This window comes from Cyrtonyx montezumae, unplaced genomic scaffold (genome assembly GCF_038088225.1).
Source record: "Cyrtonyx montezumae isolate F1298 unplaced genomic scaffold, pur_monq_1.0 scaffold_3, whole genome shotgun sequence".
NCBI lineage: Eukaryota > Metazoa > Chordata > Aves > Galliformes > Odontophoridae > Cyrtonyx > Cyrtonyx montezumae.
In genome coordinates this window covers 126,038,640-126,059,070 of record NW_027072034.1, presented here as the reverse complement: position 1 = coordinate 126,059,070, position 20,431 = coordinate 126,038,640, and the positions used below count along the sequence as shown (strand labels likewise).

General features: G+C 40.0%; 1 protein-coding gene across 1 annotated transcript in view; it reads right to left on the bottom strand.

Moving 5' to 3' along the window:
- Window positions 1–19,402, bottom strand: part of PTPRR (protein tyrosine phosphatase receptor type R) — a 145,262-nt gene extending 125,860 nt beyond the window's left edge. Inside the window, exons 1-2 of the mRNA XM_065743306.1 lie at window positions 19,246–19,402; window positions 6,206–6,510 (exon numbers count right to left, since the gene is read on the bottom strand). Coding sequence (XP_065599378.1) covers window positions 6,206–6,510; window positions 19,246–19,402 — 462 coding nt within the window. The remainder of the gene's footprint in view (window positions 1–6,205; window positions 6,511–19,245) is intronic.
- Between the last annotated feature and the right edge of the window lie 1,029 nt (window positions 19,403–20,431).

The following is a 20,431-nucleotide window of genomic DNA, read 5'->3' as shown; positions in this document are numbered from 1 at the left end:
CCTAGTGGTCTTTCTCAACCTTAATGATTCCTAGATTCTAATTGAAATTACTTATGGAGTTTGACACAGTCAAGGCTGAGATCACGTGTTCAAACAGTATTCAGAAAGCAGCTCTTTAGTAACTTACATTATGAAAATATAGTATAGCTAATATAATTGCATCTAAGTGCTGAGAGAACTATGTATACACATATCCACATCTATCCCAGTGAAAATAAGGACATTGCCATACTGTGTGAAGTAGGAACATAAAATTAACATTCAGAATAAATTCCTGTCATGGTTTTATGATTTTTGTTATATTTCTGATTTTCCACATCATAACATAACGTAGTGTATTGGGAGTTAAAGAGTTAATGCTCTAGCTCCGTGGATCATCGATAGTTCTGGGTACACCTGTCTCAGAAGAGAAGAACTACATTCCCCAGAGGACTGTGTGATGCTTTGTATTTTTATGTGTTTCCGCCCAGAGGGAAAGATAAAAACTGTCTGCGGTCACAGGACCGTCCCTCTTCCCTTTGGGATCGAGCTCAGCAGTGGGTGTTTGTTGCAGCCATCTGCCTTCAGCGTTAGCCTAAGGCCCTTGGTTTATCGGACATTCTCTCTTGCTCATTTTATTTGATTCGTTTAGCCTCAATTCCAATTATATTGTATTATATTGTGTTATTTTGCTTTCTGATATCTTATTTAGTAAATTAGCTTTCCTCCTCATTGCCACTGTTTTGTTCCTAGGCCCATCTCCCTTCTCCTTTTTTTCCCTTTTTCCCTTCCCCTTCCTCGTTTTGTGGCCCTTGAGTCCCCTGCCTCAGTTGTCACAGTACCGGGTTAAACCGTCCCACAAACCACTGACACTTCCTAACTGTAATTAGTTGGTCACACAGTATAGTGTGTCACACAGCACATGATGAAAGGCTGACAGGTCACGAGCAACAGTAACACAACACTTGGTTTCAGAAACTGTTCCATAGTAAAATCATCCCCAGCCATCACCTATTCCTTTCTCCCTTTGTGCCCCAAACTCCCCAAATTAAGATTTACTTTTGGTTTGTAGCCTCCTAAAACATAAAAATGCACCTACAGGGTAAATAGTTTAGGACCAAAAATTAATGGAAGGATTGAATGATCCCTTTTTCTTTTTCTTATTTTTTAATCAGATTCTCCTACAGTTCTAGTGGCATTCCAACAAAGCCAGTCAGAAGTAGTTTTAATTATAAGAAAAAATGACATTTTGTGGTCTGGTTCCCTTTGACCAATCTTCAAAGTAGCAAGGCTTGCATCAAGAAAAAGTCATGAAGGAAGATACAGCAAGACGTTCTGTTTGTTACTAGAGAAACAAGGATGGAACAGGCAATGTGGAAGCCAAAAACTGTCAAAAGTACACATAATTAGAAAAATAGATATTTCCAGAAGGAGAAGATGCTGGGAAAATTGAAATAAAATACAGGAACAAATAAGGTAACTGAGTTCCTGGTCTTTGATGTCAATAGTTAAACCTGATGCATAAGAAAACAGGGAACTGATGGAGGAATAAACACAGACATGTAAAACTGTGTCACTAAGGAAGTAAGAGCTTACATAGGTGTCCATAGTCTGACTACAGGACGTGGTTCCCCACCAATACTAACTTCCTAATCATGCAGAAGTTGATTAGAATAGTGCTAGACAAATTAACAGCCTACCAATAGGCTAGCTCATATGTGGATTTATAGATACTTACATTCCTGTGCTTTGTTCCTTTGAATCCAACCTCAGCACCTGAAACACTTTCACATTTGAAGCTTGTTTGAAGGCAGAAGGTTCAAACACTGAGGACAAAATTGATCTAATTGTATGACAGAGCTGCAGCTACAAGAAATTCAGCTTTACACAGAAAGCCAGGCAAATGGAAAGAGAAGCTCTGTATGGCTGTCTGTGCATCTTATGTCCTACTGACATCAGCTGAGAGAACATGTAATTAAATCATTCATGTAAACCAAATGTAACTGAAGAGATGCACTGAATTTTAGCTTATCACACAACACTATCACATCTATAAGCAACAAACACAGAGATAAAGATTTCTGTATTTAGACATGATAGTGCTGAGTAGTAGCAAAGGGTGAAGGGAAAAAATGTAGTCAGCAAGTTCATTAGCTTTATATTTCTGAAATGTGTACAAATGAAGAATGCATCTGAGAAGCTCAGTCCTATATTATCACAACATACTTGTGATTTTGAGAGAGACTTTAGACAAGCTACACCAGGTTACAAATGATGATTCTCCAGCACCTCCATGAAGTGATATATTAGTAATAGCTTTTATTTATTTAATTTTTATTACAAGTCCTTCTGTTTTCCTGTCAAGTTCAGCCCTAACTATATATGCACTTAGATCACTCTGAAAGTAATGCTTCATATTCATTTCCAATGTAATGGAATATTGGTGGGAAAGTTCAACAGGTTCAGCCACTGCTGCTGTACCACTGACATTCACCTCTGACATCATGGGCCAATATCATAAAATAGGAGGCATTACTTTCAGAACAGCCCTCGTATCTACATATGTTTAGTTGTGTGGTTTTGTTTTGTTTGCAAAAAGAAGCAATATTTTTAATATTAAGTGTTTATCTACATATTACTTATGATCTCTGCGTACTGCCTTGACATTGATGGTGCTCATATACAGTACTGGGAATACTTGAAATAAACACTAACCTTTTTGGATAATTTGTTAATTACATTACTAACTCTCTAACATACATCATTTCTGAGATTCAAACAAAACCCACAAAAATATAAAATCTTAAGTATTACCAAGCTGTTAAATAATGTCTTATATTAACCATGCAATTTTTAGATGAGTGGTCTTTTGTACTCCTGAAAGACAGATAAAAAGAATGTGTGGCTACACATAAAGACATTGATAAAATATCCAAGATGCTTCAAAGTGATCTCAGTTGTCCTCACTTTTCACAACAGAACCTGATCACCAAAGAGAGAAAAAAGAGGAAATAAAGAAGAGAGTGATATTGAGTAATGTGACAGAAAGTCCTCAGCTATAGAAAACTTACTCCCAGAAAATAAATTCCTCTTCTTCCTCACTCCAGCAAACAACTACAGTATTCCTAGGTTCAGCAATATTAGTTCTTAACACCTGCTCTTTACTGGTAGAGTCACAAAACATTGATTTTCAACACAACACCTGCAGAATTCTTGGCTGCACAGCACCCTTCTGTGCATTGGCAACATCTTGCTTGTCAGATGGCCTCCTTCTTAGCACAAAATGTAACCTTGTAATTGTTGTACATTAGTCATCCATTCACTCTACCTTTCCAGCTCCATCATGGAGAAAATGGATCTCAAGTCACTGAAATTAGATTGAATTCCTTTTCCCCCACTCTGCAGAGCTGCAACAGCACTGATTTATTTAAAAAAATAATTCCCCTTGCAGGCTTTCATACTAAATCACTGTGTGCACTAGTCATGTAACTGGATTACAGGAAACATTAACACCAGCAATTGCCCTTTCAAGTTGAGCAACCAATAACATTGCTTCAGGCTGGAACAAGAACGGTCAGCCAGGGCAAAAAAAAAAAACACAAATGCTGCCACTTGTCCTACATAATAAAAACCAAAAAGCAGCAACAAGCAGCAAGTGCTCATTCAAAACAAAGAATGAACAACATGCATGCATTCAAAACAAAACAGACTCCCTTGGCAACAGAATTAAGAGTACAATCTACTTAACATGAAATTTGTGGGGGAGAAGCCAAACGTCCAAGTGCAGAGGCCTGGAAGAAAGAGGACTGCACTTGGATGATAGCAACCACCCTGCTGTGGGACATCTGTCCTTTGGAGAGAGACACCTTCAAAATTTGTTTATTGTGCGATTACTGAGCTGCCCAGGTTGCTCTTTGCATTAAAACATACTCTCCCAAAAAGCCTTATTTTTAAAGGATGGCATTTAAACCAAACAATAAACACTGTCCTTGAACACACCTAGAAATAGTTCAAGATCTCAGCAACAAACAGCTTTCATGTTACAATCAGCTCATGTTGTTACTTCCCCCTTAAAGTACATATGGTTCTCAGCTAGAGCAGAAGGTATCAGAGCAGGTGTTCCATCCCACAAATGCAGTAGCAAAGCTTGAGACTGAGGTTGCTTAATGAGAACTTAATGTAGATTTAATACATCTTTTTTTTTTTTTTAATCTGACTGCCAATTGGGAATCTGCATCATTTAGGTTTTGATGCAGGCACAGGCAGTCAGGTAGAACCAGGGTAGTCCCAGAATATTTTGCAAGATTTTTGCATTCGAAGTTGAGGACTGTGAGTCTCCTAATTCATGCAAAGCTCGGCTAATATAGCTGATCATGTAACAGTGTCGTATAAAGATAAAAAAAAGAAAAATAAAAAAACAAGAGGTTATGTATATTCTGAATTCTTCGCTTTTTTTGGATTCTATCTTCACAGGGGGTGAAACAATGCTTGCTATGGGAAAAGAGAGCAGGGACTTTCACTTTGGAGCTGGTCTTGCAGGCTGTGACAAGTTTGGCATATCCTCCAGATCAATACCATTCCGCTTTGGTGTGGACAGCTGATATGACCCCATTGAAGTGAGTCTGTCAGTGCCTCATTTTGCTCTGAAATGGACTGTGGTAGAACATTTGCATATAACTAAACCTATTCCTGATTATGCTTGCCATTTATCTCAATTTAGGAGACCTTAGTCAAAAGGGATGCACATAAGCACAGAACATAGCTTTCTGAGGCCAGGTTGAGCTGCGAAGGAAGCATTCAAAGCAGAACCAGGCTCTTCTTGTTGCTCAGTGACAGGACAAGAGGCAATGGGTAGAAGTAGTACAGTAGATTCCCTCTGAATACCAGGCAGCACTTCCATGCTGTGGAGTGACAGAGCACTGGTACAGACTGCCCTGAGGATGAGGAGTCACCTCCCTGGAGATCTTCAGAAGCCACCTGGACATGACCCTGGGCACTCTGCTCTGGTGGCCAGGCTGGGGCCCTGCCAACATCAGCCACTCTGAAAACAGTTTCTTGATAGTGTTTTTTTACTATTAGCTAGCACTTACTGCATTCCAATAACCTCAGCATGTTCTACAGAAATCTACTTGGTGTGTTCAGGAGGGCAGATCTCCAAAAGTACCAACAACCAATGGAACTCTGTCAGCTCTGAAATACTTCCTGCACTAACATCTCCCAGTGCTGCACAGCCTGTCTTCTTTCCTTGTTTGCAAAAGCCATTATTTTTTAATCTAACATCTTTTGAGAAGAGCAGTTTACAGAATTAGGCAAATAGCTGCTGACTGTAATTAGTCACATTCTTTCAGTATAATCTTTATTAGTTAACTGTAATGAGTGAGTGAGCCATTATGAATGGTAGTTCCTCCCTCAGAAGTAGAAGGATAAGCCCAACGCTTTTCTTTGTAATCAGGAAGGGCTAACATGCACCAGGATGAGGCAGAGCAGTGCCATGCAGAATGCACACAGAATCTGATACACTCTCCACAGAAGACAGTTCTACTGACATTGTCCTGCTCCTGGCATGAAAGATGAAGATGGAGCAGGGTGGCATCAGTGTATGGTTCCACTGGCATTATCTCTGCTACAGGAAGAAATTATGCCATCAGCTTTCTAAAAATGGGCATGATCACACAGGTAACTGAACAAGGAGGGTCCCAGACAATATCCTCCAGAAGGAACACATGTGCCTTGTACTAACAAAAACATAATCCTTAATTTTTACAATAAACAGACTTCCTTTCAAAACAGCTTGTAAGCATAATGGTGAAACTGCTAGAAAAATGGAAGTGAATGAAACTTTTTTTGTCAGCCTTTTAAAATCTCCCTGCCTCTGTAGAACTCTTCCCTTTACAGTTTCTTGTGCCCTATACAGAATAAACTTAAAAACCATCCAGTGAAAGTAGGTAAAATACCTATCAAGATAAGAGGATTAAAGGCATCTGAGAAAAAGAAGTTCAGAGACGCTATATTTTGCATTGATTCATCAGATTTCTGTTGATCACAGTGAGGTCATACGAATGCAAGTTCTGCTAAAGTGAAGAGTGTCAAGATGTGTGGTAATTATTTATAAGTAGATAATCACCCAGGAAGAAGAATATGAACTTTGGATACACAGCTTTAAAATCTGTGTCTGTATTTGTCTACAAGCACAAAACAACTCCAGAAACCTGAAAAAGGCACTTACCACAACAATCACGTTTGTCGCAGGAATGGGAAGATTTTCTACTTCCAAGTCTTGACCTGTCATAGCTAACAGATTGAGGGATGGGTCGTAGGCAGGTCTGGGGAAAGTTGACTTAACAACTATTGCAGGGTGCAGCTTGTTTATTTTGGTATGGGAAGAAGAATGGAAATGTTGTTTGGAATTCTTATAACTGTCTGTATCCAGACTTTTTTCCAGACTCTGCACATGGTGATAAATGAAGACAGGTTTCCCACTCTTTCGCTGATGAATTGTCAAAAAGTGGTCGTTGTCTCCAGAAAAGCAGCCTGAGGAAAGAAAAGAATAAATTTAGAAGGTCTCTCTTCGGTATTCTGTAGGTGATTTGGGAAATCTGATGAGATCTTTGGGTTCTACGAGATTTTGAAAGATTATTCGAGAAATACAAGAATTTCTTTAAATGCAATTTCTACAGTAATATCTTAACAACACCACAGAGTCTACTAAGTATATTAAATGTATTACATTCTTAAATTTATTTTATAGAGTTTTTTCAAAACTTATTTATTCTTCTGGTCAAAGCTTCATTCCACAAATGATATGCAGGAGAACAGATGCTGACCCAAGTCCAACTTCTGTGTCGTTGTAGACTTCAGTATCGAAGCACATGCAGTCCACTTTCTAATACATGTAATCATCTAGTAATGACAAATGCTCAAATTGCTGTGATCATCTTTCATACATAGGGACTGAGGGAAAAAAAAGTCAAAAACTAGATACAAAAATCAGACTTAAATGTGTAAAGAAAGAGAGGAAAAGTACAACTAAGATGCCTGAGTCCAAAAACATACTTCTGCATTACCTGGTCAGCTGCCATTAATTGTAGAAATTTCTAAACTCCGTGAGTATGTCAGCTAAAGCTGACTTCACAGTCTTCATGACAGGAGGTATTTACCACCTCATCACTAGGCAACAGCATACAGAGCATATATTCATCTCCGTTACATCTCCCTTTGTGTAATGGAAGGAGGCTGTCACTCACCAAACCTTCCATGCTGCTGCCATCAGATATCCCAGTAACCAGGAAGCTGCTCTGGAACACAGGGAATGCTCTCCACCCTGAACCCTTAGGCTGCTCCAATGGTCAGGACAAAACGACTAAGATTCACTAGGCCAAAGGAAGACCAAGGGAATAACCATGGGTCTTTGCACACTTAGCTGATACATAAAAGAAGAGTGCCGGGAATCTTATCATCACAAAGAAATAACATACCTGTGGCATAAGTAGTCAGTGAGGAAACTACTTGAAGAGTACTTGAAACAGAGATCTGTGCTCTCCTTAACACAGATGCTTGTTAAATCAGTGGTCTTACTGTCCCCTGTGCCAACTCTTGCTACGACACATCCTATAGGCAAGCATTCCCTGGCCAGACAACAGAGCTCCTAGCTCTCTGTACAGGGTATAGAAGTATGTGTACTTAAATCTTGCATACAAAGAACTCCTGCAGATTACATGCTTTAAATTGACTGTGCATTAATAAAACAAAACATTTTATTTTGATAGTTAAATTACTTCCTAATGATGCCTTTTTAAATGAAATAATGATTATTATTATTTTGTGGGTGTAGCCTGGTGAATCTTAAGTTCCTTTGTGACAAACAGAGCAGCTACAGGAACCCAGTTGAGCTGCTAGCCGGGAAGACAGGCTGTCTCTCTGAGCAGAAAAATAGGCAAGAATCAGCTTCTTTAGAGATAAAAAGTAACTGAAACTGAATTAGTCATGTCCTGGATGAGTGCTTTAAGAAACACAGTGCTGTACAAAGGGACTTTCTGTTCTAAGCGAAGTTAACCCTGCCCTGCTCATCTTGGACTTTCCTCCTCAGAAGCTGTTGGAATTAATGAGAATGTTGAACTGATCCTCTGTTATTCAGTTAAAATAAATAAATACATGAACATGTCTTTAATTCTCTTAATGAGCTGTGAAGAACAGCTCCAAACCAACTATATGTTTCAATTCAGGTTGAACAAGAAATCATTTTGTTCTATTCAGACTGATTTTTGCCCTTGATTTTTTTTTTTTTCTTCTGTAAGCAAATCAAAATAATCAGCCATTTGCACAGCTCTACCCGGTGCCCTTAGGAGATTTCAGTGTAGGTAATTACATTCTGTTGACCTAATTTCCTCATGAAATTTCAGTTAGGAAAATCAAGGACGATATCTTATCTGTGATATAGTATTGCTATGCATCATTGGGAACTGCGTTGTCTGTCAGAGTGTGTCCATGTCAGTAGCCAGTGAGGCAATTCATAACATACATGAGCAGAAAATCAATAGGAAGAAGACAGAACACAGAATCATGTATTCTACCGTACACTTAAAAATCTTCCCAAATTAAAGCAGAATGCTAAACCCAAGGCTACTCTTTTAAATGGTAAACACAAGTGCTGGCAATTTCTAGATGACCACTGAGATCACATATATATACAACTGTTGTCAAGTTGTATTTGGAAGATGTTTGAGAGCAGGAAAAAGAAAGAGAGAGAGAATTTATAGAGTATGGTCTTAAATATAGCTGAATTCCAGAGCTTGTTAAGCTTTCTGGGTTCTCATTCAGCTTTTCGAGGCTTGGATTCATTGATAAAATTCTGAGGGCTGGTCTTAGCAATTTACAGAGCTGTATGAAAAACAAAGTGAAAACAAGGGAACATCAGCACTTCTCATAGTCACCTCTTTACTAGATTTTTTATTCATGTCTCTACCATAGGCAATCAACATTCCAAAAGTAAGCAAATGTAACATTCAGCAATAGAACTACAAACACATTTTGTTTCTGTGGTTTCTCTTAGCTTCTTTCATTACTACTCCTTTGTTTCTGAGGGAATCAAAATTCCTGTATTTCTCCAGGAATTCTTCATTTTACATATCTTCCTCACTTCCATATGCCAAAGTCTCCTTTCCTTTCATCTATTTTGACTGAACTGAGCAGGAAGTGCAATGATTGTCAAAAATTCTTCTCTGAATAATATTAAGATTAATCCCAAGTATGATTTCAAAGCCAATCCTGATTAAATTCAGAAAAACTGAATGGTTGTCTTATTTTTGATATGTGAATAGTTCAAGGAGTCCTCCAAAAAGCTCACCTGCTCTCAGATCTCAGAATGTTTTATAGCAGTAGCACCATTTCTCACTAAAACCCAACAGATTATCTTCCATTATGTTAAAATCATGGCATCAACACAGATCACTGCAGCAGATTCAGTACATAATCCACCGCAGCAGTTTCTCAAGATGAACTGCAAAATATATTTGGTAGTGGCCCATCCTGCAGAAATGAACGAGTCTAATTACACAACATACTCTCTGCACTCACACAAATCTATTTTTACCAGCTGACAGCACAAGTTCAAACATGTTCCAAGAAAATCACTGGGCTGAATTTGATTTTCTGAGAAGGCAACACAGCCCTAATAATTTAAGTAGGTTACATGCATTCATAGTGCCCAGTGTGAAAGCTTCATTGATCTCAGTAGACTGTGGATGATGCTCTAAACAAGATCAGACTTTGTCTCACAGAAAACTAACCATGCCTCAAGTGACCTTGGCAGCAGGCCACCACTGATCCTCTGGCAGAACCTCTGGCTTCTTCTTAATCTGTTGAATATTCTTGACACTCCTAAATTTCAGTTCTGAGAATAAACATTGTGCACCAATGAGGTGACAATGTTCAGAGACATAAATCATGAGAAACAGCAGCACTCCTGCTACACATCACCTACAAGTTTTGCTAGTCTTCATCCCTTAAGAAGGAGAAGGATTCTCTTCTCCTTCCCATATCTAGTTCTGTATCCACACATCAAAAACAAGTTCATCTTTGTTGCTCCCAGGGAAAACATCAGAAACTATGAAGAACCAAAGTAGCACAATATGATGGCTGAAAGTTATTTTGGTGTCTTTTAAGCTTCAGCTATACCAACATACACAGGGATTCAGAAAATGAGACTTAAGACAAAGCTCAAGAAACAGAATTCCTAGAAGAGTCTCTTCCATAAGCTTAGCAAACAGGATCCTAAAGTGAATTTTATATTCTAGTCAGATTACCTTGTTTGAACTCTATTTTAGAAAATCATTCTTCATGACAGATCTGTATCCAGTACTGATATCACCCTCTAACTAGAATAATTTTATTCTTTTTCTTAAAAATCTTCCCCACACTGGAAGTCTTGTCCTGGAAGTGAGGGAGGGGGCAGCACAAAAAGTAACTCATGAAAATAGATGGGTAAATCAAAAGGATATTAAATAGATAGCTCACGCTGCTGTACCTGTCATACACTACAAATGTGCATTATGTAGGCAGAAATGAATGCTATATAATAAATAAATAATAAATAGTAAATTTAATCTGAAAGATATAGTGGGTACTTTTGGCTATTCTAACTGGTTTCTGCTTAACAGAGAAATCCCAGGTCTGACCTGACTCCCAGAGTAGCCTCAGAGAACTTACATTTTATTTGAAATCAATCTGCCAGAAAATTGTTACAAACTCATAGTTCCCAAACACCTTCACTTTCTCTGAAGTGGACACATAAAAAAAAATGAAGATAGCCAAGACCCATTAAGAGGCCAGTAACAGAGCAGCAATGTTCTAAGACATAAAAATAACACAGGTCTACAGATCTTTATCTCTTGAGTCCAAAATCAGCAGTAAAGAAGAGTCCCAGTGGGACATAAAAGTTATTGTACTCCTGATAAAGCCAAGATAACAGTGTTTAAAGTCTTGATGTCTGGAAAAGCAATTTGTGGTCATTACTCTAAGTCTTATTATTTGCTTTAATCTGAACAACTTAGATTCATAATAAGGTAGGTTATTTAACATTCTTTAATTCTTTATGTTGTGTAATGAGATGTATATAGTATATTTACCATTTGTAAGTAGTACAGTCACTTCAATCTCACCAACAGCACTGCTGTGCTCTAAAAAATTAGTAAGTGAAATACCTAAGTGAACATAGACATACAGCGTATCAACGTTGGAATTCACACTTAATACTGTATCTAGCATTATGTAACATTGAATTCTCTTTATAATTATAGGTATCTTGATATATTCCAAGACTGAAATTTTCATTTTAAAAAGCTATAAATTGGAGGAAAAAACAGGTAGAAAACGTGTAGACATTTCATAAAAGTGTGCTGAAAATTGATTGATTGGTTTCAAAGATAAATTTAACTCAAATGCTATTTGATTTACAGTACTTAGTGCTATTGCCAAATTACTTGTCATTTTCAGGAAAAAAAGTTACTGATCTTAGAGAAATAAATTCTATACCCTGATCTCCATATTCATTTTTTTCCCCTTTTTCTGTAGCTCACTGTTCTGAGGAAAGTCCTTTGTCCCATTCAATCTTTCTTCACATCACATAGACTGTCCCCAGGCTTTGGACAAGCTCCACGTTTAATCACCTTTCGCACAATGGTTCATCTCTTCTGAAACAGCTGACCAGAATCACTACAAGATGCAGGCCAATGTACTTCTGCATCCATCAATTCTCTTCAATAATGCCAATGTTCCTACAGCTGGGAGATTTCACTGCTGCCTCTTCTTATGCACTGAGGTGGAATTCTCTCTGGTCTATACGTAATAGCCAAATAGATATTGGCCTAAAGGAAGGAAAAAAAATACATCTCTCTCTTACAACACGTGGTAAATTGCTTAATATCATGATATTATGATATGCCATTTATGAGCATGGATCTAACCCTCAGGGGTCCAGATAACAAACATACTCAGGAAAATGCTAACTACAAGTGATTTCTAGACGCAGGATAAACAATACCATAGCTTTAAAGGATTTTTTTTTTCCTGGGCTACAAAGGTTTTCCCTTATTCTGCAGGCAAGGGAGTATTGTTTTGGCTGTGACTTCAGAAGATACAAACGTATATTTCTTCATGCCTTTCTCATCTATCTTACTGAAAGAAAAAGAAAAGATTTAGTGTATCAAGAGAAGTCAACATATCTAATGGGAAATAAAAATGTTTTAAATGATGTTGAAAGCACAAAGGAAAACAAAAGCTGTCTGGAAGCAATATGCCTTGCATTTGTACTGTCTAGTTAACAGTATGTCTTACTGTCAGCAAAGTAGTACATCGATCAAATCTAAATTTCATTAGGATAGGCTATACAGCATTAGCAAAAAGCAAACTATTCTTTAACACTGGCAAAGTTGGCCAAGAACTATTACAAGATTCTGTGAAATGACTTCACCATTACTCAGACAAACCAAAAATACTTCCAAAAGTTTTTCTATGAGGACAAACAGGCAAACCTGAAAAAGAGAAAGTATGGATCTGTTTTCTGGTTTCACAGAATCACAGAATTGTAGGGGTTGGAAGTGACCTCTAGAGATTATCAAGTCCAATCCCCCTGCCAAAGCAGCTCCCTAACCCAGGTTGCACAGGTAGGCATCCAGGCGGGTCTGGAACGTCTCCAGAGAAGGAGACTCCACTACCTCTCTGTGCAGCTTGTGCCAGTGCACCATCACCTTCACTGTGAAGAAGTTCCTACTCACGTTTGTGCAGAACTTCCTATGCATCAGTTTGTGGCCATTTCCCCTCATCCTATCACCACACTCTGCTGAGAAGAGTCCGGCCTCGTCCCTTTGCCTCCCTCTCCTTAGATATTTATAGACATGAATCAGATCCCCTCTGAGTCTTCTTTTCTCAAGGCTGAACAGAGCCAGGTCTCTCAGCCTTTCCTCATAAGAGTGGTGTTCTATGCCCTTTATCATCTCATTGGCTGTCCACTAGACTCTTTCCAGGAGATCCTTTGTTTTTTTTGTACCAATCCCTGGCTTTTTTGTACCATTCAAAGTCTTGTTTATGGGCAAAAAGGAAACATACTTCATACATGAAAATAATGCCGAGGGCTCATCAATAGCAAAAAATACAAATATCTAATTCAAGAAGCATTAGATCTAATTGGTATAGGAAAGCAGGCTAAATGCCGACACACAGAGAAAGTCACAGTAATAGCAATAATAGAATAAAATTTGCAGCACACAGAAATTTCCTAGCTTTTATCAATTTTCCTGGTGTTATGCTCACCACTCCACTGTTTCTCTGGGTCCCAAGGTTGCTGTTCTCACACTGGCATTAGGTTTGGGACAGTTGTCAGCACCTGACTCCTTTGCCAGGAGCAACATGATCTTCATGCTAATGGTTTCTTCCTCCTCTATTCTTTCTTTCTCTTAGAATCATACATATATAAATATATTTGTTCACTAACATGCACTCATAACCTTCTTTTTCTTCAATTGGCCTGCAGCAACATCAAGGTTGCATATGCAACAGAGAAGTTGCATTTTAATTTCCTATCTGGTGTCACATTAGATAGTATTTCTTTGTTCTCTTTCTTAACCCCTAAAACCAACAATGTTAAGCTTATGGTCCACCCTTTTAACTGACTATGACAGAGTTGTTGATAGCATGGGGTTCTCTATTGCCAAGCATACCATCCTCACTCCGTATGCCACTGTCCTTAAATCAGGTCCATGTCTCTCTACAATACCTGTTCATGTTAGAGTCATAAATATCTCATTCTACGTAGTACAGCTGCTTTTTACTGCTATCTATATATGCTTATAATTGTATCAAAGTAAGGCAAACAAGAGGAAAGCAGATAAAGAGACTTGGTCAATTAAAGAAATTACTGTTACAGCTAATTCAGGTCAAAAAAAGTTCATGCAGAGCAGGTCTTACAAGCCTCAATTGTGAATCCTAGCAAACTCAGTACAAAGCTTTTATTTTTACTTCTAGTAATGGCAATACCATGTTACAGAGTGGCCAGGTTACAGTCCTATATAGGTGGTCTGTGCTTTCCTAGTAACGTTCAACAGTCAAAAGTCCTGGCCTTTTGTATGGAAGGAATAGTCCCGATTGCATGTCCAAAATTCAGAGCTGAGCAAACACAGAACAGGAAAATCGTAAAAATTTGAAATAATATTTTTATTTGCCATTGAACAAAATGTTCAACTTTTGATCAAAAGAAAATATGTATGCACATATGAGTGTGTGCATGCCTGTACACAAAGATACATACATTTTCTTTTCTCTACATGTGTGAGAGTGCACTTGCACCAGTATGTGTGTAAAAGAGAGAGAGAAAAAGTATGTCAGAAAGAATTACAAGGTATTCTTTCCTTTTCTAATAAGCATTCCACTGAGAATAGAAACAACTGCAATTTTTTTTGCTTTTTGTTTTTTTTGCTGATTTGTCCTTTCCACTAGAAAAAAATAAAAATAAAAAGTGCTCTGTCTCAAAATATCCACAGCTATAGTGTGTTAGGATTAAGCATGAGTCGTATCTTTTTCAAAAAGGCACTTTACATCTCACTTTATGGGCTTGTTGCCTGATATGTCAATATTGAAAGTGGATACTACAGACATTTGCTTTCAGTAGGTCTACTCATGTGAATTAGGAGATGAGCCATTGGTCCCAAAGGCACTTAAATATTCCACCATACTCATATGCCCTGGCACTGATGTACTATATAGTGTCACATTAGACTCTTTCTTTCCAGAATGCGCAAGAAGGTGCTGCAACAATTTGTTAATTTTGTGATTACTGGCATTTTCTAAGCAAAGGTTGTGGATGAATTTTATTCTGCACAATGTGAATAAATATATTATATATCCATGGAAGTTGGTAGCTGGTACAAAGAGAAGTAAAACTTGGTTCTAAGGTTTTGGCAGGTTTTTATTTTAATTATTATTTTTGCAGTAATTCTGCTCTAGATCACACCAAGGTTTTCTGAGCAGATTTTATTAAGCTTTTCCAAGCACATATTCCAAAGTCATGCTGAAAATTCTACAGGGCAATGACAGTGCTTCATGGAATGAGAGCTGTACCCTTCCTCTTAGCCCCACTAACAGGCCTCAAGACATCTCCGTGGAGAAGACCCCAACCATAGAGACAGACTAGAGAGACAGATTTCCCACGAGCTCAATTCATGGCTTTTAAACAAGGCTTCTGTTTTGCTCTCTGGAAAAGCTGGAACCAGCCTTTGCTGTCAGAGATGTTGCAGTCTTCTCATAATACAACAAATGGAATAATGGTGAGATTCCAAGATCACAAACCACAATAATTTCCTAATGGATGTACTGAACATAATCCTCTCATAGATGATGCCTTTCAAAATTATGAATAATGAGAATTTCCACATGTAGAATACATGGTAAAACATTCTCTCCAACTAACTCTTCAAAATGAATCTGGATACTGAACTATAAAACTGCTTTTCCTCAGCTGAACTTTTCAAAGAAACTGATGACTACCCTTTGATTATCCATAAGTCTACTAATAAAAGGCACAAGCGTCTATTCTAGTAAAAACACCTACTCATGCCCAGCAGTATGTTTTTTACCAAAGGCAATTCTAAGTACCAGAAGCGTTTAGATTATGTTAGTGTAATGAAGCAGAATTCAAATACATTTTCAAAACCAATAGATTCTTCACATTCACTCAGAATATATTTAGAAATTAGGAATATTCACACACTAGTATGAGACAAGCGAAAGGGACCTAATTTTGAACATGTTTTGTGCATATCACTACCCTCCCACCCCCCCCAGTTCTGCAACTAGTGACTTCTTCCCAGAGCAGTGTTAGCTTGTGCTAAAGAAATTTTGGTTTTAATACAAGCAATCCTCATCGTAATAAAGCACTGCCTCAAGAAGATAAAATACCACTGTTCCCTACTTGGACTTTACTTGATTCAACTGTTAGGTTTCTAGAAGGAATCTACTGAGAGACCAAGACTAGGAAATACGTAATTCTCCCCTGCAAAAGCTGGTAAAGATGCACTGGTCCATACTTAAGGATGTCAATGTATCACTTCACTGATGAAGTGAAACAACAAAACAAGTTAACTGAAGTCCTCATAACCTACTGTAAGGCCTTGCTCGTTAAACCATGTCTTAGATGACCTAATCAAATCTCCTGTTGTTGAGTCTTTGCTTTTCCAGAAGCAGAATTTGGGAGAATGGACAGAAACTGCAGCACAGAATGTGCACAAGAACTTCTTTATGGTGAGGGTGATGGAGCACTGGCACAGGCTGCCCAGGGGAGTTGTGGAATCTTCTCTGAGATATTCAAGACCTACCTGGACGCCTACCTGTGCGACCTGGTGTAGGGAACCTGCTTTGGCAGGGGGTTGGACTTGATGATCTCTTGAGGTCCCTTCCAACCCCTATGATTCTATGTTCTATGATTCTCTCAATACAAATACTGCAAAAATGCTCTGTTAAGATCTTAACATAAGGAAGGTGGTGGGTTCATATTGTCACTGTTAAATGAGAAAGTCTTTCATGTCTAGATTATTTTTCCTGGGTTATTTACTGTGACTGAATGTTTAATCCATACATTTTAACTCTTCTCATGAAATTTGCTAAAAAGTAAAGTGAAATGGTTAATTAGCTGAGTAATCTCGATGCAAGTAGCTCGAATTGCAAGCTAGTATAATGCATCACTTTGTGTTTTTGCTACCACCTGTCATCCTTCTATAAGGAAACTGTTCTCTAGTAATCTTTGGGGACATTCATTTTTCAATGCAAGAACATGCATTAGATCATAGCTAAAAAAAAATTATAACCTGTCTTGCACTGTCTCACGTGATGCAGAATACCTGTCAAAGACTCATGCTGACCTGTAATCTGTTGCTACAAATTTAGGTCTTCCTCCAACAGGAAGCTTTATATAGGTTGATTTCTTCACCTGATGCATTCAGCAGAAAGCTCAAATTCTGCTTTCAGATATACATCTAATTGTCTTTAATTTCAGCAAAATGTGTACCAATACACCAACAGCACAATTGGATTTAATTTGCTGCTTACACAGCTGTCATGTTTTATTGGAATTGGTACCTAAATCAATTGAGTGAAATTATACCTTTTTAAGGACATATAAATTCTCCGACCTTTTCTTTTGAAAAAGCTGCTTTTTTTTTTTTTTTTTTGGAGGTACATACATAACTACTGTGACACAACTGTAACAGAATTGTCTTTCCATAGCAATCCAGATTTGCAATATGGCATGCAATGACTTACTTCTAAAAGGCACTACTTAAACATTTTAGAGAATGATTTATTTTTGCAGTAGTATCAGATAAAGTAATTGTGGGCTTATGTTTTGTATAAAGTCTATTATCATTGTTTGATTTTAAGGGAGATTTTGTTAATATCTGTTGACAGTGTCCCTGCCGTTCCCTTACACAGAAGCACGCCTCATGTATAGTCAGCCTCAGAACAGAATGAAACATGAAAAGTCAAACAGCTCCCATCATGGTACCAAAAACTGACATTTGGGATATAATTTGTGACCGAGCACAAGCAGCAGAGGAATGAATTTTATGATATCATATGAACCAAAACTGCAAAAGCATTCTCAATAATTTATAAGTTTGGGCTATTCATAAAAGACTCTATAATGGTACTCCAAGAAAAAACAAATTTTCTAATTGATTCAGATGAAACAGAAATCTGAGCAGTTTAAGCTTGCTGTACTATTTTATTATTGTGACATCTTCACTGACTTTCAACAGGAACAAGTTGCACTCAGCCCTGTCTAGAGGAAGCACAGCTCTTGCATTCAATGGGAGCCATGCCCAGCACGCAAAGGCTGAATGCATCTCCTGTCTGTCTTTCCTGTTGGCTTCTCTGAAACACTTACTCTCCAAGATTGCCTGGGGAACAAAGTAACACCACATGAACTTTTCGTAGGTTATTTTTCCTCTGTTTTTCTCATTATTAGAGACATTTTCATATTAAAGGTCAAGCTTTGTATGCATTCTCAGCGAGTTAATAAAGCAAGTTAAACTTAGTAAGGAACATAAATGTCTTTCTGGCAGGATATTAGTAGGATAGAAAAATGAAGCACATGTAAACTAATGTGAAGTCCACTATTAGTAGAGGATGAACTGAGATTAGTAAGCATGTTCTGTCAAACAGAGGCTGTACACTAATTTTGTACACATGATCACTTTAATACATGTTGTAAAAGAACAAACTAATAGCAGCTTACAGCTGTTATTAAAAAAGATAGCAGGACGTGCCCTGCCTTTCACTCAATAATCTCTCTCACACACGAATATAAGGCATAACAGCATGAGCTTCCTCACCAGAAAGGAAAAAGGATCCTGAGGTTTTATGAAGTGCAGCCTGGTATTCCAGGGCAATCAAACACCGGTAACCACTGCACAGCACTTCTGCAGCCCACAGTAAACAAAAGGATGTGGTGCCCGCTCACAGCTGCACCCAGACACACAGCTATTTTCAAGCACAGATCAGCTGTGCGTGGGATATGTGTACGTGCACTGCTTCCACATTCAAAGAGACATGAAGCACAATTATTACTTTTAATGATTACATGATAAGGCAATGCCAACGACTCGCATCTTAAAAATCTCTCCTAAAAGCATCAATTACGGAAGCAAAGGGGTGCGTAGTAGCTGGGGGTGCATTTAATTCTTTCCCTTAATTAAACTTCAGCGAAGTTAAACGTGGGCTGCAACAGCCATTTTCTACCTGAGAAATAGCAGCGCTGCCATAAAGAGGGAAACGCTTCCACTTCACTCACTGAGAACTTAATTCTACCCTTACCACAGATTTTGTTCCCATCCTGGGGATACCGAGGCGTAACTTCGCGCTGAGATGCTCCGGGCACGGAGCGGTGCTCGGGACCTGGAGCAGCCCGGAGCGGAGCCGCACAACTTCTCTGCACGTACCGGGCTCCGGCTCGCGTGCAGCAGGGTTATCACCCCCTCCGCCCCGAAGCGACGGCCGCCGCAGCCGAAATCGCCCTTTCTCATAACGCTCCTTCCGAATCGCAACGCCCTTCCACCCCCCGAAGAAGAGGAAAGGGGATAAAAGGAGATAAACGCATCCGTCTCCCCGCGTACGCTCGCAGCCCCCGCTCCGCCGCGGCCGGGCGAGCGCTGACCGCGGTGCTGAACGGCGCCCGCCCGCCCGCCCGCGGCCCCGCCACAACAGGTGCGCGGCCGCCCCGCTCACCTGAGGCGCGGAGCTGGAGCAGGAGGCACAGCGCGCGGAGGCACGCTGCCGCCCGCCGCATGGTGCGAGCCGAGCCGAGCCGAGCCCAGCCGAGCCGAGCCGAGCAGAGGCGGGCAGCGCCGCGCCACCGCGTCCCGCTCCCCCCGGCAGTGAGCATGCCTTGCGCGTGCGCAGCTCCGCGCGGGAGGGTGGGCGGTGGGGCGGGGGCTGCGCCCGCCGTGGGGTGAGGCGAGGGGCGAGCCCTGAGGAGACGGGAGCTGAGCGCGCGGAGATGGGGGACGAGAGGAGCGGGTGGGAGCAGGCAGGCAGGCAGGCAGGCAGAGGGCTTCTCCCTCAGGCTCCAGCCGCGGCCGGGGCTCGCTGCTGCAGCGAAGCGGCTGCGTTGCGTCTTCCAGATATTAAAGGGCGTTATGAGGTTCCGCTCAAAGGATTCGGCGTGTCTATGGGGACACCGGAGACGCGTTTTTGTGCTTGCAGGGGGAACAGTCCTCTTCTTCAATCTGTTGTCAGACATGCAGTGTTGGAAATACGCGGTTAGCAGAAGCTGTGTTGGGGATCATGGCTGAAACGGGAGTAAAGGAGCGTCGGCTTAGGGGCTGCTGAGCCGCTGTTGGAATGGGCTGACGCAACACCCACCCGGCAGGCACCCACTGAACCTGGTAACAGGAATATGAGAGCCCCGAATACAGAGGACAGGCACCACAGAGCCCTCTAACGCCATCCTTTGCTGAAGTTGAGTTTTATTGAACAAGAGTCACTGGGAACCTGCCTTGACAGCAGGAAACGTGTGCCACCCTACAAGTGGCCCATCTGCAGGACTGGGGCTGGACGTGGCTGGTGGTCCATCCTGCAGCAGAAACAGCTCGTCTGAAGTAGGACATAACAGCGATTAACAGAGCTTGCTTGCTTGTGGTTGTCTTCAGAAAAACCTCAGTGTAGACATTTCCTTCGTGTCATGATACAAAGGGCTGCGCAAGAGCAGATTTCTGGACGTGGTTGCATGTGTGACTGTACGTATGCAAACGAGCTTCCTCTGCCAGCCCCCGCACAGCTGTTGGCATGCCGATAGGCTGCTGGGTCGCTTGCTTGGCAGCAACCGAAGTGAAAAAAGGCTTGGGTTGGAAAACAGCACAATCTTGAACTCTGCCTGAAATAGGGAAATTAAGAGGATTGAGGGGATTTTTGA